We start from the raw sequence: 26,347 nt of genomic DNA, 5'->3' as shown, positions 1-26,347 counted from the left end.
TGCACTGGAGATCCCCAGCATGGTTAAGAAAGCACTGGTCACCGTAATAGGCGTTAGCGCCATGGACTGTGGGCACAGATCTGCCTTCCTGAGAAAGTATCTTGAGATATTTTCAGCTTTTCCTTTCTGACCTGGGGATGTAGGACCTGCAAATTGAACGTTTTCCAGAATGTACCCCTTGCTGAAGCTGCAGAAGTACTTGGTAGGAGGCTATATAAATGGGATGTGACCCCTTGGCCAGAAAGGGATGTCTGTAGGTCTTGCAAGTAAAGAATAAAAAAAGAAGACAAAGAAGGAGCGAGAAGCCACACAGTCAAAGGAGAGTCAGTTTGTGAGAAAAACATGAAATAAACCCTGTTGTCAAAAGAAACGTCTTTATCTGGAGCACTGTGATTCACCATACAGCATAACTGTGACTCCTGAGTTCACAGAAGTTAAGCTACCTGCTAGATAGACTGAGATACCACCGTGTATTACAGAGTAAAATATTTTCCATCCTGATAAATGGACACGATGTGACTATACACATGGAGTGCACAGCCTGAAAACAGAACGTAATTCTGATGGCCTGCAAAGTAAGTATTTGTTGAGGTTCCCGTTTTTCTGGAAACAGCCTGTGACAGCTTTGAGTTACTCTGTTAGAAGCAGCCTCCCTTTTATCTCTGTTGCTTCCTAACAGGGAGCAACAAGATCCCAAAACTGAAAGAGCTACAACAGGGAGGAATTCAGACGGGAACGCCAATTGCCCTATCTCCATCATATGAGCAAGCAGAATCCAGGCTCCAAGAACCTTTTGACTTAGATGAAGATAGCTAACGGATCCCAGAACCTGAACTACCCAGTCTATTCCTTCACAGCGGAAAAAAAATAGGCAATGTAATTTATTGCTTGTGTTTCTAATGGCGTATGGGATCTTTACATATTAATCACTGTACTCTGTATTATTATGCCTTCTGAATGCCCCCACTTCTGAATGCTCCCCTCTGAACACCTCACCCCTCCCAAGCTTTATTCAGTACATCCAGTAGACAAGAAGAAGAAACAGCTTTTAAATAAACTACCATCATCCTAACTGTCCCTAGTTTTCACAGCTAAACGGTTATTCCTTACCTACAAAGGTCTGAACAGAACTGCAGGCAGAATTTTTCTTTGTCAGAAAGGCCTGTATCTCCTCCTCATTTTCAGTGGAGGTAAAATTAAAATACTCATTCCCAGAAGACAAGAGATCAGAATTCTAAGCAGCAGATACATTTCAACTAGCCTTCCTCGCAGAACTAACTCTCTGAGAAACAGAAAGCCATTATGCCAGCTCAATTGTCCATAAATCACAAGTGAAAACACCCATCAACTATTAGGACTACTCAGAGTAAGAACTGGCTCTCTCTCTGCTCTAAATTTCTTAAGGACGACACTTATTAAAAACTGATTTGTGTATTTTCTTGCAGAATACCAGAAATTTATGTCTGTCCTCCTAAATGAAATACGCAGTCATTTCAAAACTGCAGTAACAAGCGACTGGTATTATTTTCAACTTTAGCAATGGAAATTGTTGTGTGCAATAAATCCAAACAGGAAGACTCTTGGCTATAGCAACATCCTTTCTTTTGGGCTATAAATAACGTGTCTTTATAGTCTGCTTGCCTATACAGATAACTGAGGGTTGTGACATTTGTGCTGGTTTTCTTCAAATCACTAGATTCATACAACCCAGTGACTGTTTCTTTTTTAATGCATCTGCAATGATAATTCTCATTCCCACAGCAGGCAGAATATGAAACTCACTGCAGGCACAAAGCAGCGTCAGGTATGACACTAAGTTCCTGTCGTGGTATCCTTCGCAGAGAGATAGTGACGCTCCTTTAATATCCCCCTACCTGTGCACACTGAGAGGCCTTCTCTTGCATCTCCTTCCAGGCTTTGAGCATTTTTTCTGAAGCTTAAGAGAAAAGAGTTGTTAATTTACAAAAACATAGACACAAAAATAAAGCATGACCCGAACTTTACACACATCCATTCCTGTTGAATTTGAACACAAAGAGTGTGACACTGAATCTCCAAGAAAAAGTTATGTCCCAAAGATCACAGAGAGACAGCAAAGTTGCAACTTAACAACTCCACGCTCACATACAAACTGTTTGGTAGGATTTCACTGTTTGCAATCACCAGCCTAAAATGAGCCTGAGTCTTTAAACTCCACCACTAAGCTCAACAACTGCCACTTGCAATTAAACACACTGACTAGAACCAGTTCCCTGAGTCTTTCCATTTTCCGTCATCACCCTTCAGCCCAGTCATAATTTTTGACTCAAGTTTTGGGTTTTAGCCATATATCCAAACTATGCATAGATCTTACTGTTCTCCCCCGAACAGTATTTGTAAGATCCAGACATTTCTGTGATATTAAAACTGTAGCTGGTGCTTTTTCACCTTGTCTCTCAGCCTGGTTCATGCTACCTCCTAATATCAAACGCAGCAAGATAACTCCCTCTGCGCTGCTCAAAATTATGTTTCTACAGTCACCATGCCTGTTTCCTTTTCCAAGGGTGGTTAGTGGCCTGTCCACTGTCCATCAAGGGCAGCAGCTCTGCCCTCCACCTTCTGCCCAGTGACAATTACAAATGAATCAGACGCTGACTGAATAAATAGCAAACATTTACATCACCAGTACTACTAATACTCCAATTTTCTTAGCTTGGTGTTCTCAGCAGGGAACCACCTGTTTCAGTGTCACTGAAGGCCTCCAAAACCTTTTTTTTTTTTAATTTTCCTGCCTTTCCTTCTGCCAAATTCTTCTCCTGCACCTACCCCAAATAAAACATACCCATAAAGATGCCAATGAACAGGATGGCAGCTCCTGCGTTTGTCTTCTTTCTACCCACAACCCTTCATAGCCGGTCTGATCCTTTACAAGATCAGACAAGACACCCACGCAAGTATTACACAATACGTACATATGCCGTAAGCCATCTGGTCACTGTATCTCTCCAGGTCGAGGCGAATGCTTTGATGAAAGAATTCCAGCTTTGCTTTCAGCTGCTGAGATGCTGACACCATATTGTTTTTCATTTTGATTAGGTTGGCGTTATACCGAAGAAGACTGAGCCTAACAAATGAAACAAGAGCAGCACATTAGTTGAAAAACTGGACTTATGTGGCCAGTGCTGTCACATTACCTGACAGAAAGATATAGCTAGTAAAAAATGGTGTAAGATCCTTGAAACTGGGAGTCTCAGTGGGGTCATAGACTCCATCTCGCTTCCTTAGAAGCTGCAGGTCCTCAGAAAGCAAAAGAGAAAGTCCTTCCTCATTTCACAGATTTTTTGCCAAGCTCAGTTAAACAGTCTTTGGAGCGTAGAGTATTTCTTAGCATTTACTGTAGCACACATTGCCCCTGGTGAATGCTGGCACCTTTTTTATCACTTGAGAAATATGACTCAGTCACAGGACAAAACCCTACAAATAAAACAAACAGTTCCACTCACTCCGCCCCTCGTGAAACGACTATCCTGGGCTACATTAGGAGGAATGTTGCCAGCAGGTCGAGGGAGGTGATTCTCTCCTTGTGTTCAGCACTGGTGGGGCCACACCTGGGTCCAGTTCTGGGCTCCCCAGCGCACCAGAGACATGGACATACTGGAGAGAGGCCAGTGAAGATTATTAATGACACACCAGAAGGCTGTGCCGCCATACAGCGAGACCTGGACAGGCCAGAGTGTTGGGTGGAGAGGAACCTAATGAAGATCAACAATGGCAAGCGTAGGGTGCTGCACCTGGGAAGGAACAACCCCATGCGCCAGGACAGGTTGGGGGCTGACCTGCTGGAAAGCAGCTCTGTGGAGAGGGACCTGGGAGTCCTGGTGGACAACAAGTTGACCATGAGGCAGCAATGTGCCCTTGTGGCCAAGAAGGCCAATGGTCTCCCGGGGGGCATTAAAAAGAGCGTGGCCAGCAGGTCAAGGAAGGTCATCCTCCCCTGCTACTCTGCCTTGGTGAGGCCACATCTGGAGTGCTGTGTCCAGTTCTGTGCTCTTCAATTCAAGGAAGACAGGGAACTACTGGAGAGAGTCCAGTGAAGGGCTACAAGATGACCACGGGATTGGAGCACCTTCCTGATGAGGAAAGGCTGAGAGACCTGGCGCCTGGCGAAGAGAAGACTGAGAGGGGATCTCATCAATGCTTATCAATATCTAAAGGGTGGGTGTCAAGAGGGTGGGGCCAGACTCTTTTCAGTGGTACCCACTGACAGGACAATTCCATCTGAAGACACAGGAAATTCAATGTGAACACAAGGAAAAACTTCTTTGAGGGTGGCAGAGCCCTGGCACAGCTGCCCAGAGAGGTTGTGGAGTCTCCTTCTCTGGAGATATTCAAAACCCGCCTGGACACGTTCCTGTGCAACTTCCTCTAAATGAACCTGCTTTGGCAGGGGGGTTGGACTGGATGATCTCGACCCCTACCATTCTGTGTTTAAGGGACTGAAGCATCTCTCCTCTGAGGTAAGGCTGAGAGAGTTGGGACCGCTCAGCCTGGAGAACAGAAGACTGACTGGAGATCAAAACGTAAAAATACCTGAAGGAAGGGTGCATAGAAAATGGAGCGGGGCTCTGTTCAGCATTACCCAGTGACAGGACCACAGGCAATGGGCAAAAAATTGAAACACTGGAGACTCCCTCTGAACGTTAGGGAACTTTTTTACTGTGAGGGTGACCGAGCACTGGCACAGGTTGCCCAAGGGGGTTTTGGAGTCTCTATCCTTGGAGATACTTAAAAGCCATCTGAACACGGTCATGGGCAACCAGCTCTAGGGGACCTTGCTGGAGCAGCGGGGTTGAACTGGATGACCTCCAGAGGTCCCTGCCAGCTTCATCCATTCTATGAATCTGGTCTGTGACTATATTCAAGGTTTATGATTTTTTCGGTATTATCAGTGTCAGGCACTATGCAGTAAAATACCCATGGAGGAATAACTTCCCAGCCCAAATATGTTTTATAATGTAGAAGTACAGAACAGCAAAGTACTGTAAAACTTCGGGTAACCAATGCTCCCTGAGATGTACATTCCCATGCAAACAATCTCTGTATTTGCATAATACTGCATCTTCTTAACAAGGAGTAACAACTTACATGGCAGCTCTCTGGCCCTGGAAAAGCCTGCTATAATCTTCTTTTAGCCCAATCACGTAGTGAACTGCTTCTGCCCACACCTTGCGCAGCTGAGGAATTGGCAGTTGGATTTTACTATCCTGTACTGAATACAAGAAGAAACACAATTGTACACAAATGAAAGGACAACTCTAGAAAAGGACTTCAGCGCTTACAACATCGCTAACTTGCTTCAGGTGCCTAAACTAAGGGATCAAGCCACTTAAGATCTGTTTAACTTTTATGTGATGTTGCCTAAGTGCGTATAAGCTTTTCACGTTACAGCTCGCCGGGTATTTGACAGCCTGCTACTGGTCAGGCTCACATTTGAACTCACGGCTACGAGAGTACTGATTTCTTGGAGCACTTTGGCCTATTGACACTAGCAGACACAGGGCACGCTGCATGAAATACGGCACAAGGCAGGATCCAGGAGTGCTTTTATCCAAACCTCTACGTAAAGCACTTGCCCAAGCTAGCAAAGCCAATGTAACTGCTACGTTTATCAACATTTCCTCCCAGATTCCTCATGTAGATATTTACGGGGAAAAGATGCAGGACTTACATGTGTTCCCCTATAGAGATGGGGAACTATCAGTAAATTGGGGTATCAATAAACATGTCGTAACAAGCCTTAGCTCCAAGAGATTCAGCACAATGACGCCACACAACAAGATTCACCAGAATAAAATAGCCCAGCACACCGAAAAAAACCAATCAGAAATGTGAGTGACAATAAAAGGAGAGAGGGAAAAGCAGCACAACTTCTGCAGAGCCAGACCAAAGAAAATAACACCATTTAACAGGAACTGTATGTCACAAGGCATTTCCTTTACATGCAGTATCCCAGTAGATGTCTCCTGTCCCTTGACACTATTTTTCCTTTCATTGAGGTATACAAGGTCCTTCCTACAGGTACACTGGGTATACATAAATCTTCATAGAGGTGTATTAGGTCCTGCAGATGACTGCTGTCATTTCAGGAGACGTGGAAGGGAAGCTGTAAGCAGAGAAGCAGCTTTGACGCAAGGTCTGTAAGTATACCGATGATGTCAGGGCCAGGCAGCAGCACCAGAATGAGGAGGGACCAATGGGAGCAGATCTCACCAGTGTCCATGCAGCAACAGACTGGCTTTACTCCTAACAACTCAAGACGAAGCAGGGGGCCTGGACTCTTCTCAGACACTTGACTCTGCTCGGTGAGACCAGAAGTAGGATCAGTGCTATGGAGTTCTGGCCACACTATGACTAGAGCTTAAAACTGTTGGGAAGATAGTACAAGACTGAAGGTTTTGAACCTCTGCAAAGTGTCTCTGAAGAACAGCCCTACTCCATAACCTCCACAGGGAAATAACAACAGTTCTGCAACTCATGCAACTGACTTGGCTCTGTGATCAGAACAAGGTGGATTTCCTCATACAGGGCCTGAATGATCAGCAGCACAAAATGAGGGGCCTGTTCTTTCATTTAGGCGAGACACAGGAGACGGATCACAGGTGAAATGCAACTATCACAGATATTACAGGGCAAAAAGGTAATCTGTATCCTCAGGATGCTGATACAGGGTTCAGGAGCATAAGCCTAGGAGAGCTGTAGGAGGGCAACTGCTCATGAACATCCAAAACACCCAATCTCAGGAGACAGGACTGCAAGGAGCTGAACCCTGTATGTACCTGTGCACAGGGAGGAGGGGAGGAAGAGAAGGGATATGCGCACAACTTCTTCAGATGCTAAGCGCTAAAAGAGGATATATCTATGCAGGCCATCACTCAAGTTCTGCAAACATCTCCTGGCACAATGGCACTGCAACACTCTGTGGGTGTGTTGCGCGACACCCTTTAGCACAGCAAATGAAATAACAGTCCCCCAGTCAGAATCTTCCTTGGTGGATGAGAAGCTGCTTCTTGGTGGATGAGATGCTCAGTGGTGGACCAGAAGCTCAACATGAGCCGGCAATGTGTGCTCACAGCCAAGAAAGCAACCGTATCCTGGGCTGCATCAAAAGCAGTGTGGCCAACAGGTCAAAGGAGGTGATTCTGCCCCTCTACTCCACCTAGTGAGATCCCACCTGGAGCACTGCCTCCAGCTCTGGGGCCCCCAATGGTACAATGACATGGACCTGTTGGAGTGGGTCCAGAGGAGGCCACGAAGATCATCAGAGGGTGGAGGATGTCTCCTGTGAAGACAGGCTGAGGGAGCTAGGGTTGTTCAGCCTGGAGAAGTGAAGGCTCCGGGGAGACCTTATAGCAGCTTTCCAGTATCTGAAGGGGGCCTACAAGAAAGCTGGAGAGGGACTTTTTACAAGGGCATGTAGCGACCCCATGACGAGGCATAAGGGCTTCAAACTGGAAGATGGGAAAATTGGATTAGACATTAGGAAAAAAATTTTCACCATGAGGGTGGTGAAGCACTGGCACAGGTTGCCCAGAGAAGCTGCGGATGCCCCATTCCTGGAGATGTTCAAGGCCAGGCTGGATGGGGCTTTGAGCAGCCTGGTCTGGTGGGAGGTGTCCCTGCCCAGGGCAGGGGGGTTGGAACTAGATGATCTTTAAGGTTCCTTCCAACCTAAACCATTCTATGACTCTTTCCAGGAGAATGTGCAGGCACAGACCAAAAGTTCCCCTCTCTAGGCTACAAGATTAGGTTGCACGTATTACCTCCCAAGCCTTCATTCACTTTGTGGTTCTGCTTCAGTGGGGCAATGTTTAGGTTTAGGTGTTTAGGTGGGGTAGATGCTGTTCAGTGCCCAGAATTTAATACAAGCACAAAAATCGTAATTGAATTCTTAAGTTGCTCAATAGGAGAGTTCCCAAAGGGCAGGCAATAAATTCTCTGAACTGTTACATCTACAAAAAATGGAGATACAGTGCTGTAGATGTAAACTTTTTTAGGCTGCTCCAGGTTCTTAAATGGTCCTCTTTGAATGAGAGAATGCCATTCAAGACAATACATAGAGATTCGTAAGGCAGATCCACTTTCATATTACATGAGAAGCAGCGCTTTCAGTTCCCTGCTGTCCTCCAGCATACTTACCAATGTAATTTACACAGTCAGACAGACTCCGAGAAGCAAAGGGTCCATCATAGACAGTTTTGCTTTTGTCAAACAAATAGACCATGTAGCTATCCCAGCCTCTCTGGTGAGAAAAGAAAAGAGAACATAAGAGAACACATCCCAAACATAGATCCCGCTAACCCATACCATTCTGGTTACTTCATGAACTAATTATTGTGGTCAGACACTCTTCTTATCTGGCGCCTTAAAAAACTGGTTTTGATAAATCTCACAGAAACATAGCGCCCTTTGCTAGCAAGTTATTTTATTTAAATACTTAGACAGAGTATGACTATACAAGTCTACTTACATTACCTGATAAAGGAAATAATGCTAGACCTTAAGAGTTACTATACTTACAAAGCAAACTGTCACCAGTGGGAGAAGATTAAGGCAATTTATCTTCCCTAAGATTTTTAAATTCCCTGAGAATGTGAAAGACATTAAATGAACAGAATCATTCTTACTACGCCATCAATAACACACTGGGAAGCAGGTTTCCGAGGGTCCAGGCAAATTCCTGTTTCCAACAGCAGCTCCTGATTTCCAGTACTTATTCCAGTTTCAAACTCAATCCGAATCTGAAAGGAATGAAGGCTTTCCTCAGGATGCAAGAGAAACGAAACAATCTTGGCAGAGGTCATATTTAGGATGTGTACTATCTGTAAAAAGAGTACAAGTTGGTTACAAGTCACTGGCTGTCAAAGACAAAGGACACGAAGGCCTGGGAGGCAGTATGCAGCAATTAACACGTTAAGACTGAAAGCACCATTTGAGTTTCAACAACTACAATAATCAAGTTCAGGAGTAAAGCCCCACATAATAAAACTCAAATCCCGGGCCTCTAACAATTTAATGTCAGAGAAAATTACAATAAAACACACTAATAACTGTCACAATCCACACTGCAGTTAAATTACATCAAAAGAATGGTGACAAGCTAGGATAAAGGCCATCTCGAGCCTCATATTCTCTGATGCTGGCCAGAACTGCTCCCAAGAAAGGGAGTCCCATTTCCTTTAATCCCTCCATACAAAAAAGCTGTTACATTACACTGCTTGTCTTCTCCCCACTTTCATAGAATGGTTTGGGTTGGAAGGGACCTTAAAGATCATCTAGTTCCAACCCCCCTGCCCTGGGCAGGCACACCTCCCACTAGATCAGGTTGCTCAGAGCCCCATCCAGCCTGGCCTTAAAAACTTCCAGGGATGGGGCTTCCACCACCTCTCTGGGTAACCTGTGCCAGTGCCTCACCACCCTCATGGTGAAGAACTTCTTCCTAACATCCAGTCTGAATCGACCCATCTCTAGTTTTAATCCATTCCCTCTAGTCCTACCATTACCCAACATCTCAAAAAGTCCCTCCCCAGCTTTCTTGTAGGCCCCCTTAAGACACTGGTAGGCCACTATAAGGTCTCCTTGGAGCCTTCTTTTCTCCAGACTGAACAACCCCAACTCTCTCAGTCTGTCCCCACAGCAGAGGTGCTCCAGCCCTCTGATCATCCTCGTGGCCCTTCTCTGGGCACACTCCAGCACATCCATATCTCTCTTGTAGTAGGGGCTCCAGAACTGGATGCAGTACTCCAGGTGGCGTCTCACGAGAGTGGAGTAGAGGGGGAGAATCGCCTCCCTCGACCTGCTGGCCACGTTTCTCCTGATGCAGCCCAGGATATGATTGGCTTTCTGGGCTGCTAGTGCACGCTGACGGCTCATGTGGAGCCTCTCGTCTGCCAGCACCCCCAAGTCCTTTTCTTCAGGGCTGTTCTCAAGCCAGTCGCTGCCCAACCTATATCGGTGCTTGCGATTGCCCCAACCCAGATGGAGGGCCTTGCACTTGGTCTTGTTGAACTTCATGAGGTTGGCACGGGCCCACCTCTCCAGTCTGTCAAGGTCCCTCTGGATGGCATCCCTTCCCTCCAGCATGTCAGCTGCCCCACACAGCTTGGCTTTGTCAGCGAACTTGCTGAGGGTGCACTCTATGCCACTGTCCATGTCGCTGACAAAGGTGTTAAACAAGACCAGTCCCAGTACTGATCCTTGAGGGACTCCACTTGTCACTGGCCTCCACTTGGACATGGACCTAGATGCCCCCTCTCTAGTTTTACTATACCTGGGCAGAGACCGTAAGACCCAAACCACCCCATGATATACAAATTTCAACAAGCCCCAATTATGGGCACAATATTTTGTGTTTCTGGCTTTAATTGCTTTGGAATCCTTCCAGCTGAGACAAAATTATCCTCTGGCTTCTACACATGCTTGCCTCAGCTAGACTTGCTCCAGCAAAGCTCCAGTAATTACATGAAGGGGAAGAGTCAGGTAAATGTAATCTCTGTTCTACTAAAGGTGCTACTATAGTACGTGAACCTGGAGGTCACAGCATCAGTAGCAGAGTTCAGGAAAACTGTTATTATCAAATATTAAACCACTACTTGATCTTGGTGAGTCCTTTCTGAGATGACAGACAGCAATATGGGGTCATTTTTCTACTCCAAGTGTAAAGCTAGAGATTGATATTGCTGGTGATATTTTGCCTTCAGATATGTACTGGACAGTACATACTTCCTGATACCAAGAAAAACATTCCTCATGATCCTTATGCAAAGGATTTGACACTGTCCTGCACAACATCCTGGTCTGCAAATTGGAGAGACAAGAATTTGATGGATGGACCACTCGGTGGATAAGGAACTGGCTGGATGGTCGCACTCAAAGAGTTGCGGTCAACGGCTCAAAACCCAAGTGGAATCTAGTGATGAGTGGCATTGTTCAGGGGTCAGTACTGGGACTGCTGTTCAACATCTTTGTGGGCGACATGGACAGTGGGATCAAGTGCACCCTCAGCAAGTTTGCCAACGACACTGAGCTGCGTGAAGTAGTCCATACTCTGGAGGGACGGGATACCATCCAGAGGGACCTGGACAGCCTGGAGAGGCGGGCCCACGTGAACCTCATGAGGTTCAACCAAGCCAAGCACAGGGTCCTGCACACGGGTAGGGGCAACCTCAAGCACAAATACAGTCTGGGAGGAGTACAGCTCGAGAACAGCCCTGAGGAGAAGGACTTGGGGGTGCTGGCTGATGAGAAGCTCAACATGACCTGGCAATGTGTGCTCACAGCCAAGAAAGCAACCGTATCCTGGGCTGCATCAAAAGCAGTGTGGCCAACAGGTCAAAGGAGGTGATTCTGCCCCTCTACTCCACCTAGTGAGATCCCACCTGGAGCACTGCCTCCAGCTCTGGGGCCCCCAATGGTACAATGACATGGACCTGTTGGAGTGGGTCCAGAGGAGGCCACGAAGACCATCAGAGGGTGGAGGATGTCTCCTGTGAAGACAGGCTGAGGGAGCTGGGGTTGTTCAGCCTGGAGAAGAGAAGGCTCTGGGGAGACCTCATAGTGGCCTTCAATACCTAAAGGGGCTACAGGAAAGATGGGAGGGACCCTTTATCAGGGACCGTAGCAACAGGATGAGGGGGAAGGGTTTTAAAATTAAGGAAGGTAGATTTAGATCGGAGATAATGAAGAAATTTTTCACTCTGAGGGTCGTGAGACACTGGAACAGGTTGCCCAGAGAAGCTGCACCTGACCCATCCCTGGAGGTGCTCAAGGCCAGGCTGGACGGGGCTTTGAGCAACCTGGTCTAGTGGGAGGTGTCCCTGCCCATGGCAGGGGGCTGGAATTAGATGATCTTTAAGGTCCCTTCCAACCTAAGCCATTCTGTGATTCTATGATCCTGCAGCTTGATGTTGCCAGGATTATAGCTTTGTTCCACTGAACACACTTTCTGTCCTTTGATATGCTTTCAGCAGGCCTTTAAAGCCAGTAACAACCCTCACTTACCTTCAAATTCAGTATGTGATCCATTATTAGGAAACACTTTGGACGACTGGTCTCAGGATCTAAACCTCCACCCCTCTGTTGCGGATCCCAATTCAGCATCAGTTGCAACCAATTTTCCATTGGTTCTACAATTAAACTAAAACAGAAGAGCCGTAAGAAAGAGAAGGCACATATTCTACAACATTTAGTCTACTTAGGAAACTAGGGTCTCACAACAGCAATAAGGTTTCAACTCTTTGGTTAGAGACCAAACATCCGCTGAACACATGTGAAGAACTGATTTTGCTGCAGTCGCTCATCCTGACAGCGGCGAAAGCCCACAAGGGGAGGAAAGACCATGCAGAGTGAGCATCTCCACCATAACAACAGTCTTCACTGACCTCTGCAGGACCACTCGCCCATCCAACAGACCTTGCATTACACTTCTCCCTCTTCCTGATTCCTATTCACTGAGTCAAATGCATCTTGACACATCAGTAAGGTATGTCAAGATAGATAAGGGATAGAATTGGTTTGTTTGTTTGTTTGTTCATTTTTCTCCAAAACCCATCTGTGATACACATGAAATTTAATAGTTTTCAAAGCCTTGTCTGCAGAATAACCATCCCCGTGCTGCAGTGCCGCCTGGAAGGCTCTCCTCCACATTTATCCACACAAGCAGCGTGTAAGTTTTTTGTCAAGAATGTCTTTAAAGACAGCACACAGTGCAAAAAGCCCAAAGCACTGGCACAAAACCACTTATTTCATTCTCAACTCCAGTACTTTTCCTAGAAATCTGCCAGTGCCGTGAATTCTGCTGCACCGCTGGGCACATCTAAATAAGTGCTAAATAAGCGACAAATGATCAGTCCGACTTCTGACTTGGTTAATTCAGGCTGAAGGCCCTCCTGGAGGTCTTTGGTCTGATCCCTAGCCCATTGCAGGCCCAACATTGCACAGTTACGGCAGGCTGCTCAGGACTGCATCCAAGCAAGTCTGGGCAGTTCCCACAGATGGAGATCCCCCACTGCTCAGGGCCCTGTCCCAGGAATGCATCACTAGCTTGGGGAAACCTTTTTCCTGTGCCCAAATTTCATTTCCCTTGTTGTAACTTATGGTGTTGCCTTTCATCCTTCTGCTTTGCCCCTCCAAGAAGAGCCTATTGTCTCTGTAATGCCCCAATAGATAGTAGAAGACAAAATTAGATCCCCCTTTGCCTGCTCTTTGCCAGACCAAAGGAGCCCAACTTAAGGGCCCCTCCTTGCATGCTCTATTCAACAGGCTCTGACCATCTTCGTGACCTCCACTGGACTCTCTGCAGATTTCCCAACACAAATACGAGACGCTTCTGCTTTCACAGAGGAGCTAACTCAAGTACCTGGTTTATGAGACTCAATACCATCAAGTTATCAGGGAGATGTTACTCAGTGCCTTGTAATAACGGGTGGAAAGCAGTCACAGAGTTCACACTGCACAGTGAACTGCCATCATCCCACCAACTGCAGGGTGAGAGGGCCCAAAGAATGAAAAGAGCTGGGTGCCTACGGGCTATTCTTTAACAGCAAATGGCAGCTTGCCAGGAGTTTGAAACACTGCTTAGGAGAAAGAAGTAGGACCTCTCAGCATTTGAGATAAAGGAGGAAGATCCCTCAGTTTAAAAGACAAGCCAAAAATGATCACATGTAGCCAGAAGGACAAACTTACCCACAGAGGCTGTGAGGCTGTGGCAAATGGGTACTAAAGCGAACTTCCCCATTCATCTCTTCGGAAGCAAAAATGTGCTTTGGATCCTTCTTCTTGATTTTTTCATGCCTAGAAAATAAAATTCTTTGTGGATATACCAGCAATATTACTTTTATAGTAAAGGGCCAATGGCCTATGGCAGCAGCAAAAAGTGCCACAGTCTAGCAGCTTTAGAAAACAAACTCGTCTTTCAGGACAAAGACGACATTTCCAAACAATCCACCCAGAACACCTCCAAGTGGAAGAGGGAAGCCCTTGCAATTAACTCTGTCTGGAAACATTTTTGCCCTTGCTTGCAAGGAGGTCTGGACAGCATCCAACGAGAGGGTCAACAGGTAACAACAATTCACTGACCACAGAGCAAGCCTGTATGACAAAATGAGCCTACAAACATTCATGAGACAGATAAGATTTGCAAGAGTCATCTTGGCAAAACCCCTGCCCTTACCTCAATCCGAGGGAAGCACCTAGTAAGTGCCAGAAACACAGCATGCTATTGGATCCTGGACCAGGGAAACCTCAAATTTACCTTTTCCCCAGTATTATTTCAATGCTAACAGAAAAGCAGGCTTCATATTTTTTTTCCGGTTGCAGAATTACTCTTTTAAAAACCAAGCTTACACACACTCCTGATACTGCAAGGTAAGAAGTGGAAATACAAAATTACGTATTTCTGTCCCTTCTTCTAGCCCTGAAAGAGTAAGCGGGTTAAAGTCTTTCAGTCCTCACTTTTGTGAAGTCACTTACAAACACATAAGTATGTGTTTACTACACAAAATAGGCTCTGTCTTGCTGTGTGTTATTTATTGCTAAAAATAAGTATCCTCCAAGCCTAGGTGAAAAAAGGACTGCATGACTACTTCCCATTACGTTTTTTCTGATACCAATACACAGACTGGTTTATAATTATGCTTTTTGATTCAAATTTCACTTGTGAAAGAATTATTACGACCAGAGGCTACCACACAATGTAATACGCATGTACTACAATACATATAAATAGCCAATCAAACTGTTACTCATGCTGCTAAAGTATCAACGGCTTCTCCAAAGCTTAGCAGACCACCAGCCTCAGCACCTAAAACCCAATAAATTGATCATTCTGGTGCACGCTGTTACCTCACCACACGCAGTAGCTGTCATTCATAGAATCACAGAATGGTTTGGGTTGGAAGGGACCTTAGAGATCATCCAGTTCCAATCCCCTGCCCTGGGCAGGGACACCTCCCACTAGACCAGGTTGCTCAAAGCCCCATCCAGCCTGGCCTTGAACACCTCCAGGGATGGGGCAGCCACAGCTTCTCTGGGCAACCTGTTCCGGTGTTTCACTGCCCTCACAGTAAAGATTTTTTTCCTGATATCTAATCTAAATCTACTCTCTTCCAGTTCAAAGCCATCATGCCTTGTCCTATCACTACATGCCCTTGTAAAAAGTCCCTCTCCAGCTTTCTTGTAGGCCCCCTTTAAGTACGGAAGGGGGTCTAAGGTCTCCCCAGAGCCTTCTCTTCTCCATTTCTATTGCCTGCCATCACCACTCGCAGAATAAGCATCTTACCAGGTAAATGGCTGTAGGTTATGTAAGAAAGGTCTAAATCCTGCAATGCATTCAAACACCATCGTTCCAAAGCTCCAGTAATCAACAGTAACTGAGTAGGATTTATTCTCAAAGAGTTCCGGAGCCTAAAAAGGATCATAAAAAGACACTTTGAAAGTGGTACTTCATGTATTTTCTTGCATTGCTGAAGAAACAAAGCTGCATCTAGGTGTGGACCCCAGTTCCAGAGCACCGTGGGGACCCTGATGCAGCCCCACAGTGGAGATGGGCTGCCATGGTGGCCTGGAGCATCCAACCCAGGAGGAGATGGGAGGGAGCTGGGCTTATTGGGTCTGGCTGTGGGGAGGCAGGCTGAGAGCGGCTCCCGACCATGGTGCACGAAGGCATGGAGGGGATGGTGAGGGCCAACTCATCTTGGAAGTCACAGGTGATGCAATGAGGGGCGACGGCCCCAGATCACCACCTGGAAGGTTCAGGTTGGACACCAGGAAACACTTCTTTCCCTGGAGAGGGAACACCCTTGGGACAAGTCCCCAGGAAGGTGTGGGATCTCCATTTTTGGAGGTTTCAGGGGTTGGCTGGACCAAGCCATGGCTGCCCTGACCTATTGCTGGGGACAGTCCCGCTGTAAGCGGGAGGCTGGACAAGGGACTTCCATAGGTTTCTTCTCACAAATACTTCTGTGATTCTATAAAATGTGTTGATACCACTTGTACACATGAAAAAAACCCAAGTCTTACCAAATATTGTAATGTTCCAACAAATGAAGTGCATAAACTTCCTTGATCCAGATCCTTTGCGTATCCCAGGTCTATTATTTTGTGAACAATCTGTAGACAGTTTAAACAGTTCATCAGAAAAGCAAATTCAGACAAAAAACCCACAACAAACAACCCAAAATCTGTGCAGTGACACCCACAGCATACACTCAAGAAGAGAAAAGCCAGAATGGAAATTCTGGGGAAAGTCCATAGCGAACGTCAACATGTTACATGGTGTTAAAACATGCGGTTTCACCATGTAAGCTGGCGTTGTCCACCTATCTCAACTTAGACTCGACTTTATTTAAAGCAGCTTGCCGGTTACACCTTGGCCAAGCGGAGTACCTAACTTTTTATTTGGGAATTGAAAGCTATTTGTTGAAGAGTAACAATAGATAAAACAATTTTCACTGAGAAATCCATCAGGCCGACTCTCGTAACTAGCCTGATTTTACATGCAGCCCTCAAAGCCACAAACACACGGATACACTACAATCTTATATCGTTCAGATTCTGTTCCTTCTGGAAAAGACGCAGAAGTTGCTTGGTTTTAATGACAAGGATTTAAAAATAAGCAAAACAGGATTGTGTCTTCAAGAAGATGTAAACTTTTAGTGAATTCACAGCTGAGCTTTCAGCCAAGTTCAATGCCCCAAACTACTTGTTCTCTTTTATTTCTCTCAGGTAAGACAAAGCTTATGACAGCTTCCAGAAATGACAGTGGGAACGCCACTGACAGAGGCCACTTGACTTACCTTCCCACCTTCATCCTGAAGAACAATATTTTCAGGCTTTAAATCTCTGTGTATAATTCTGTTTTCATGCAAATACTGAATACCAGACCCTGAAAGACACACATTTGATTTAATAGAAAAGAAACTCACATTGATTAAAGATACACATGATAAAAATCTAATATTTCTGACATTGGGATTGACATCAATACATTTGCATTTTAAAGCACCATTAAGAACGATTGACTTAAGAGATCTGTCAGATTTATGCTAGAACTGAACTAGCTCCCTTTACTCTGCTCTGCAGAAATGGGGGTTGCTACAGAGTTTAGACCTTGTGGCATAACCACAAGTCACATCTTACAGGCAAGGGAGAAGGCAGGCAAATTCTTCTCAAACTGTAGTTACAAAATGAAACACAGCGCACAGACAAGCAAAACGGGTCTCCAAAATGTGTAGGCAGCTTGAAACAGCTCTGCATGTCCTCTAGCCTAAGATCTTGCTAAATTAACAGAGGAGAACGAAAAGATCTATTTATATATGTGAGCACATCATGCAAGGTGCTGATGAAAGGAAACACTGAAATTAATTAAGCAAATGAAACAAGTCGAGGTTCCCTTTGACCTAAAACTACTGCCAAATAGCGGCTGATAGAGCTTCTAGTCTGCCAAAGCGCCACAATACAAACCAGCCCATCAGGGAAGGGACTGTTCAGCTGCGACGAAGCAGATGCGTGGCTGGCGTTAAAAAAATAATTCCTGGTCAGGGTCTAGTTAACACCATGTGGAGCAGCTGACCGAGGTGCCCCCAGCAACACCCAGGTCAGTATTAGCAACACTTGAACTTAGAAATGCAAGGCTTCCCCTCTGCTGGTGGGGGCCTAATGCACTCAAAGGAGGACCACTTCTGTCCCTCCCACCGTGAAAAATGAAACTCCACAATTGCTTTAAGCCAATCTATGTGGGGGCTGTCCCCAGATGGAACACAGGTTCCCAAATTCTCCTTTCCCAGACACAAATTCTATGGCAGCACAAGCATTTTATGGCAGCACTAGCATTTTATGGCACCGCATGATGAGCTTGATCTTGGGACTGGAAACTACTGGAAACTTGGTAGCTGGAAACTACTACAGAAAATAAAAATAAAAATCCATTTTTAGCCAGGCTGGTTTACAGAACCTGCTCCTCAGCTGGGTACGAGAGTGGCTGCAATAGGAGAAGGAATGGGAGCATGCGCCCAAGAAAAGACAAAGAGCAGGACTTTGCCTTGTGGCGATGGTCCACACTTGAACTGCCTTGAGGGGACTGTGGAGCCACTAACAACAGCAAGGAGAAACAAGAGAAATCTTGCCGGCAGTAAGGGAAAAATTCACTACAGATTTACGCAAATAACAGCACTGGCTGCTAAATGAAAGATTATCAAGCAAATGCCTGCCAGAGGATGTAGCCACAGACAAAACGGGACTTTCAAAATTTGTTTGATTTGTTTTTTTAAGTCATTATTTTTCAACCTTGGAGATTGCAAGTGGAAATAAAAGCAAAGGTCCCATGAAAGGCCAAGGCAGGTATTTTCTCACCTCCGTCATGGGGTATTTTAAATTTTCCTATTCTGACTGCACATTGTGTAAACCCTACTTCTAACCAGCAATGACTATAAATTCATTACAGGATTATTTTAAGAGAAACATTCAACCAACATGCCTTGTCCACAGTTCAAACAATTTCTTCCGTCAGGGAGAAAGTCCCCAACCTTCCCTGATTTACCAATCATTTACATAATTAACAGCTTCTAACTTGCATTTCTTCTCCACTGCATTGTTAAGTCTTTGCCAAAGACATGCCAAAGACGTTCAACTTCTTACAAAGACAACAGACCCTGTTCTGCAGGTGGAAGGGGAACAAGGATGAAGGAATGCAGAGCTGTACTTGATTCCGGGACCTCAACTGCAAGCCCTCTGAGCACTGAAAGTAACAGAAGCCCAGGCCAATATATCCAAAATGCTTTCTCACGCCAAAACCAGCTCCATTCCTACAAGTAGAGACAGGCTGTCTCTAAGAGAACTAAGAAACCCATACGCTCTATTGAGGAGCTCTCCTGGAAAGCCTACTTGCTAGAGAAACCATGTGTAGGCACAACCCTCCATCAGATGATTTGTTCTCTCCAGGCTGTCCAAGAAGCCAGGCACTTCGTGATGGACAGGAAGGCCAGTTTCAAGTCTCACATCTTTTAATTTTCTCGCAGTGCTTGCTCTCAGTGGTCATGGATTTGGCATCAAGCAAGCTAAAGCTCAACAGTTTTAAAAATGAAATATTTGATGAAACGCTTCTGGAGACCCATCAAGTTTGTGTCACACAGTGATTTCCATGGATTACTACAGCCTTAATAAATGGCTTTAAAGAAGGCACCCAAAGGTATCTAATTAACTTGTTCCTTATGAGCAGTGCTCTCACCTTGGGCTACTCCTGTACAGATCTGCTGTCTGCTCCCTTTCCAAACTGCAGAATTTGAAATCCACATTATATCAGACACCTTCTGACTGCAGAACAAGGTGATGTCTGGCTCATTCTCACCTTGTCATCACTCTGCTGCCCTGTAGGCTGCTTTGGGACTTTCCTAGGACCACACACAGCACATCACAGGAGTGTTAGTGGGAAAGGTTTCTTCTCCAACCTCGCGCTTCAGCCTCCCATGGTGGAACACAGGGCTGGTGCCCCTTGTTACGCTGCTCACCAAGTACACTTTCGTTCCATCCATCACCTTTGCACGTGCCCTTGCTGTAGCCACAGGCTACAGGCCCTCCTCAGCCTCCCTGCGGCCCGTCTCAACAAGCCCATATGCTGGTGGGTCAAGTGCTCCAGGCCCTGGGCAGCCTTTGCAAGGCCTTGCCAGGACCTCCATGTCCCTTTGGAATTTGGGGCCAGATGTGGACAACTGTATCCAGATGTAGCTCCCCAGTGCTGAGTAAAGGAGACAGTGATCTCCATCACTCTGCTAGCTACAACTCTAATGCAGACCAACAGAAATGCTCTTCCAAAACAAGAAGCTTCTCAACATTTAGAGACACTTATTTGGGGATCACCTACCTAATTAACCCTCAGTTGAGAGCAAATCATTAGGCAGAAGATTGCTGGACTAGCCACAGCATGGTTGGCTTCCTCTTCTGCTATGCCCTCCGGTTTATCATCTCCTCTGTACTGTCACCTTGAACAAACAGAATTTCCCTCCTATGAAGCAAACCCTACACAGAGAAGCCACAGGGCAGCTTTGGCATTTCTCATGTTGGTTTTTGTTTCTTCGCTTGTAAATATTACTTTCCTTCAAGTGACATGCAGTTTGGCAACTCCAGAGCCATGAATAGAAACAGGGTTTGAACAGGAAACCATGACCATTAACAAAACAAAACGTTAAGGTCATAGCTACATAAAACTGACCCCTATACAGCTTTTCCAATGCCATTCCACAAGCATGCCATTAGTGCAAGCTTCTTGTCTCTGGGATCAGCAGGGGATACCAAGTCCATCCACTGGAACAGAAATCGGATTTAACACCCTGTTCTTCTTAGTCCCCTTTTCAGGGTCAACTGAAAAATCAAAATGCCATTACACATAATAACTCCCCCCCCCAAAAAAAACCAAAAAACAAGACAGGAGGAAGGCATTAGAGTACATACCGATGTCGCTAAGCAGAGAAAGTATTTGACTTTCCTTAAGTCCGCAGCAGTTTTCTGGTTTGTTTAGCAACTGCAGTAAAGAAAAAGGTGTTTAGACCCACAGTGCAACAGTTAGCAGTCATGAACAACATCTTCCATCCCCTGCTGACAGGACAGAAAACAGCGCAGCTCGAATATAACACTAGTTGAATAAGGTAGTTTGCTTTGTGAAATAAAAGCATGGGGGGAAAAGAAAACAACTCAGACAAAATGAAAATTCATTGCACAGAGATAGGGTTGAAAAGAAGATTTGGGCTTTTAGAATAATACCACAAAAGCATGAAAGACATCATAAAGCAAACAGGCAAGACGTGCAAGCAGGGCCAGCAGGCAACAGGGATCCTGAGGCTCCTGGAATTTGCTTATTTCTCATCTGCTGAAGTTTGGGTTGATGGGATTTGGGAACACTCCAAATCATAGAAGGATTTGGGTTGAAAGGGACCCTTAAAGGTCAACCTCCCCTGCAATGAGCAGGGACACCTTCAACTAGATCGGGTTGCTCAGAGCCCCATCCAACCTGGCCATGAATGTTTCCAGGGATGGGGCATCTACCACCTCTCTGGGCAACCTGTGCCAATGTTTCATCACCCTCACTGTAAAAAATTTATTCCGTATATATAGTCTAAATCTACCTGGAGCAGGACTGCTGCTTGGAAGAACAACTTTCCAGTGAGGAAAATAAACTGCGTGACAAAAAGCAAAAGGAACGGATGCACATCTAAGCCCCTGGCTTTCAAACATCGGTCAATGACAAAAGAATGAGAAGGGAAACCAACAGACTAACCCTGAAATTCAGTGCAAGCCACAGAAGAGAAGATCACTGCAAGGACATGGACCTGTTGGAGCGGGTCCAGAGGAGGCCACGAAGATCATCAGAGGGCTGGAGGACGTCTCCTATGAGGACAGGCTGAGAGAGGTGGGGTTGTTCAGCCTGGAGAAGACAAGGCTTCAGGGAGACCTTATAGCAGCTTTCCAGTATCTGAAGGGGGCCTACAAGAAAGCTGGAGAGGGACTTTTTACAAGGGCATGTAGTGACAGGTAATGGCTTCAAACTGAAAGAGAGTAGATCTAGATTAGGCATTAGGAAGAAAATTTTCATTCTGAGGGTAATGAGCCCCTGGCCCAGGTTGCCCAGAGAAGCTGTGGCTGCCCCATCCCTGGAGGTGTTCAAGGCCAGGCTGGATGGGGCTTGGAGCAGCCTGGTCTAGTGGGAGGTGTCCCTGCCCAGGGCAGGGGGTTGGAACTGGATGATCTGTAAGATCCCTTTCAACCCAAACCGTTCTACGATTCTATGACTGTAACATAGCCTGTTTTTCTCCATGTGGTCTAGTCAAGTGATACCCCACGCTATGGAAAAGCAACCCAGGTATCGGCCCCTGCTGCAAGAGGCTGCCAAACACTGTGCAGCCACCTTCATAGTCACCAACGCTGCCTGAGCCCTGCAGGGTCCAAGGCACAGTACCAGCCACCCACGTCACAGGCCGGCACCTTAAAACCAGCGAAGTGCATGTTCTCCAATAAGGGTGCTATTGCCACAGGCTGCCCCACTCCACAAAAATCACCGTCTTCTGCTCAGAGTGCTCAATCGCTGTCTAGCTCTGCCTTGGGACATAGCCTCCTTTCTGACCGCCCTCCCACAATGAGAAGAAGCTGCTCGACACTTCAGCACGCTGGCTCCTAGGTCGTCCACCTCATTCATCCTGAGCTAAAAAGCAGAGCATTGGCTGTGGATCACTGGATGGACCATGACCTGAACTCTCAAGCCTGCCTCCACTCCAAAGTGCTTCTTCATCTCTTCTCTCCCTTGCGCTGAACTTCTCTCCCCTAGCAAAAAGTATGGTAGAATCACTGGAGGAATCCCCCTCCTAATCACTGTCTTACTGATCTGTCAATAAGTAGCTTCAGCAATTTCCCACATATGCCAATCAACATGTGATCTGATTTTTTTCATCACTACATGGAAGGTTTTTATAAATGACCAAGGTACACCTCTGCACTACAGCCACCCCTCCCATGATGTACCCTCACATCTTTGCCTGCTTCCCACACTTCAGGCAAAACCAGCAGTCAAGCCTCTATGGTGGAGAAGCCAGACTTAAGCATCTCACTCCTTAAGTTCTAGGTCAACGTGCTGAACAAGAAAGGAGGAGAAGGGCAAAGTCAGAAATCAAGCTCAGAGCCCACAACACCGCCCTGAAAGAGCACAAGCATAAAAACGTGTGCGGTCCATAGACAGAAGCAGATCCTTTTCCAGGCTTTATAGAAGATTGCAGATGTGCAATGAGAAATTAACAGTGGTGCAAAACACCAATGATGCCAAGTGAGTGTAAGAGAAATGTTTAAAGAAGAGCAGGATCAGAAATTAAAAAATATGCATCTTTTTTTTTTCCTCTTCTTTAAGGGACACAGCATTACATGTGATCAAATGAAATGAAGCATATTACTTCGTAAACAGCCCCAGCATCTAAGGATTCATTAGAAATTAAATTATCAAGTACTGCATTGCAAGTAGAGCCAATGTAACCCCAAATTTCTTGGCGAAGGTCTCCTATTTACCTTCAAACAGTCTCAGAACTTTTACTGCAAAAAACAACATCCAAGTATCACCGAGAACACAGGCAGCTACATGTGTTTGCAACATCCAAATGTTTTTTTAATATATACCCACTTCCTTTCATTGCCAACCTTAAAACTGTCTCTTCAAATTGTCCCTACTGTTTTAACAACTCAACAATATAAAATGAGGCTTAGTAAGTTACGGATACAGTAGCTGCTATTGCATTCAACATCTGCTCATGTTACTCTACTTAACACCAGTAAAAAAAAAAAAAACAAAAAAACAACTGCTGAAAAATGAGCTTCCGGACCACTTAGATGAGGTGATTTCCAAGCAAAACTTAATCAAAAGGGCTTAGCTTCTTCACCTCTATACAAACTGCTGCCTTCTGAATCCAGCTGCAGCGGAAAGGGAGCATAAACTCTATCGGGCCATGCGGCCGCTGCCTGGGGAACTCTCGGCTGTCACTGCTTTGCAGAAGGCCAGTTCCCACTTCAGCAGAATACAGCAAAGTCTCTGAAGGCCTGGAGGCCCCAGTCCAGTACCAAAAGGATCCTTCCCTGTGCCAAGAGCAATACAACACCGAATACACATCAATCAAAACCAGATCAGACTCCAAACAGAGACACATTGCAGTAAAGGCTGCATCAAAAGCAGCGTGTCCAGCAGTGTGAGGGACGGGATTCTGCCCTTCAGCTCTGCTCTGGTGAGACCCCCTTGCAGTGCTGCCTCCAGCTCCAGGGCCCTCAGCACAGGAGACATGGACCCTCCAAAGGAGGGCCATGAAGATCATCAGAGGGCTGGAGCACCTCTGCTGTCAGGACAGGCTGAGGGAGTTGGGGTTGTTCAACCTGGGGAAGAGAAGGCTCCGGGGAGACCTTATAGCAGCCTTTCAGTACCTAAAGCATCTACAGGAAAGCTGCGGAGGGACTCTTTTATCAGAGAGTGCAGTGATAGGATGAGGGGGAATGGTTTTAAACTGAAAGGGGGAAATTTAGATTAGACATTAGGAAGAAATTCTTTACTGTGAGGGCGGTGAGACAGTGGAACAGGTTGCCCAGAGAAGCTGTGGATGTCCCAACCCTGGAGGCGTTCGAGACCAGGTTCAATGGGGCTTTCAGCAACCTGGTCTGGTGGGAGGTGTCCCTGCCCAGGGCAGGGGGGTTGGAACTAGATGGTCTTTAAGGTCCCTTCCAACCTAAACCTTTCTATGATTCTATGAAAGCCAAACATGCTAGGCGCAAGTATCTAGCTGTATTAATGCTAAAGCAAATCCATGAAAGGACACGCTGCTTCATGATAAAAGAGTATCTGCCCTTGGATTGTTCCCTGTCCTCTGGTTTCAAAAACACAAGCCTCATTTCCCATGCATGGTTTTTTTCCCCTTCACATTTACTTTCCCCACATTAGTACCTAAAAAGAAAAAGCGCCACAGAACATACATGGTTTCACAGACAACCACAGTCAAACACCATTAACCCCACCTTATTTTGCTAAATATTGCAAAGCAAAGCAGACACTACCTTCCGGAGGTCACCCCCTGAACAATATTCCATTGCCAGAAGAGGAACATCGTTAACGAGGAAGTTCATCTCCTCAGGAACTTCACAGGCTCTTACTACGTTGGGATGGTTCAACCTAAGCACATGGAAAGATGAATGAAAAGTCTGACTCCTCTTTTGGAAGAATGAGCCAACAGACTGTCAACCACTCATGTTTTATGTTTCAGGTATAATTTCTGTTCCCCTTGCTGAGAAGTACACTCTTCAGCTGGTCCCTACCAGTATTGAAATACATAAAATCTATGTTTTGGGAATACACAAGCCAGCAATGAGCAGAATCAACATTTCAAAGTCAAGGCACAGGACTTAGATAATGGAGAGCCACGCTCAAGTTCTGGATTCCTGCACATTCCTGGCAAAGTTGTCACATATTCTGTCTCTGTTTCAGCATATGGGGACAGTTTCCTCCTGGCCCAAGGGTTTCACAGGAATCCACTAACACTTGTGTAACTGCACTAGGGAGGTAGGAGCAGGCAGGTGAAATCCACATACACGGGGAGGAATTAATTGTGAATTCCCACAGTTGTTTCCTCACTGTCTCTCATACACATTCTTCTTGGGAATAAAAGACACATCCAGAAGGAAGTGAAGACAAATTACTTCTGTGTACACCTCTGGAAGCCACCACAAGAGTAGCTGTAGCTGTGCAGCTTAGTGCTTGTATTCAGAAAACGTATAGAGTGAAAATGCCAATGGGAACAGCAATCACCAAGCTCTGACTTACAAACGCAGGTTGCCTCCAAGTGGTTTCCTCCAACATTAGTGCATACAGCCAGGTGAGGGTAACAAGGCGGCACAGTAGGAGCTCAGTAAAGCTCTATGCAGCAGGCTCGCTGCAGGCCTTGGTGAGGACAACTCAGAACAAAACCAAGCAGAATCCCTGCTCCCACCAGCGCGATGGAGCATTTGACACTCCAGGATCTCTCTCAAAAAGGGACGAGGAATTCTCAGGACGAGGGAACAACTGTATGAGACCGCGCTCACATCCATGACGACAAACCTGGCCAGCTGTGGTTCACAGGAATATCAGAATGACATGCTAGAGAGAGGGACAGTGGTCAGCATAGAGTATAGTTTCTTACGAGAAAGCATTAGGAGACATTACCCTGTACCTGTGGGAGCGTGACAGAAAAAAAAGCAATTCCTAGCTCCCCAGATGCTACATCAAAGAGGAATGTGCTGCACAGCACAGGAATATGCTGGTGTTCTCACATCACCACGTGAAAACTCAGTGCACCGTGTGTTGGGAGTTTGGAGGAATTTAGGTATCACTGGGGGATGGACAAAGAGCCCAGGCAGCAAGAAAGTGCAGAGGCTTGGGATGTCACTAGGTCCCAAGCCAAGGCATCATCTAGTACAGCACAGCAGAACCACTGGACATCTTGTGACGACAGATAAACCACTGCAGAGCCACTAGGTGACGGGCAGACCCTCAGCCCGGCTGGTCCGGGGACTGGCTGTCCCAACGCCCCAGTGCCTCAGCCCGGCTGGTCCGGGGACTGTCCCCTGGCTGCCCGGGCCATGCCGTCTCCCTCCTCACTCACTTCTTCATGATGTCGATCTCGTGGCACCAGCGGTCCTTGTTCTTGACGCTGAGCTCCAACCGGCAGGACTTGATGGCCACCCGGTCGCCCGAGTCCTACGGGACACAGCGCCGTCAGCCGCCCGGGCTGGGCCCAGCCCTGCCCGCCCCGGCCCTCCCCGCCGCCCG

At 46.2% G+C, this 26,347-nt stretch overlaps 1 protein-coding gene across 3 annotated transcripts in view; it reads right to left on the bottom strand.

The window, feature by feature from the left end:
• CHUK (component of inhibitor of nuclear factor kappa B kinase complex) overlaps positions 1–26,347 on the bottom strand; it is a 39,879-nt gene that overhangs the window by 13,145 nt on the left and 387 nt on the right. Inside the window, exons 2-14 of one of the 3 annotated variants that reach the window (XM_074592490.1) lie at positions 26,181–26,275; positions 24,598–24,712; positions 20,479–20,548; positions 16,830–16,918; positions 16,054–16,143; positions 15,314–15,438; positions 13,720–13,827; positions 12,037–12,172; positions 8,664–8,858; positions 8,176–8,278; positions 5,125–5,248; positions 2,952–3,103; positions 1,875–1,936 (exon numbers count right to left, since the gene is read on the bottom strand). In XM_074592490.1, coding sequence (XP_074448591.1) covers positions 1,875–1,936; positions 2,952–3,103; positions 5,125–5,248; positions 8,176–8,278; positions 8,664–8,858; positions 12,037–12,172; positions 13,720–13,827; positions 15,314–15,438; positions 16,054–16,143; positions 16,830–16,918; positions 20,479–20,548; positions 24,598–24,712; positions 26,181–26,275 — 1,464 coding nt within the window. Of the gene's footprint in view, positions 1–1,874; positions 1,937–2,951; positions 3,104–5,124; positions 5,249–8,175; positions 8,279–8,663; positions 8,859–12,036; positions 12,173–13,719; positions 13,828–15,313; positions 15,439–16,053; positions 16,144–16,829; positions 16,919–20,478; positions 20,549–23,441; positions 23,675–24,597; positions 24,713–25,360; positions 25,500–26,180; positions 26,276–26,347 lie in introns of those variants that run through there. The other 2 variants (XM_074592491.1, XM_074592489.1) reach the window with 2 other exon arrangements.

Source organism: Larus michahellis, chromosome 6, assembly GCF_964199755.1.
Source record: "Larus michahellis chromosome 6, bLarMic1.1, whole genome shotgun sequence".
NCBI classification, from domain to species: Eukaryota; Metazoa; Chordata; class Aves; order Charadriiformes; family Laridae; genus Larus; species Larus michahellis.
Note: the sequence above shows the minus strand (reverse complement) of the source record. Positions and strands in the feature narration are given on the sequence as shown.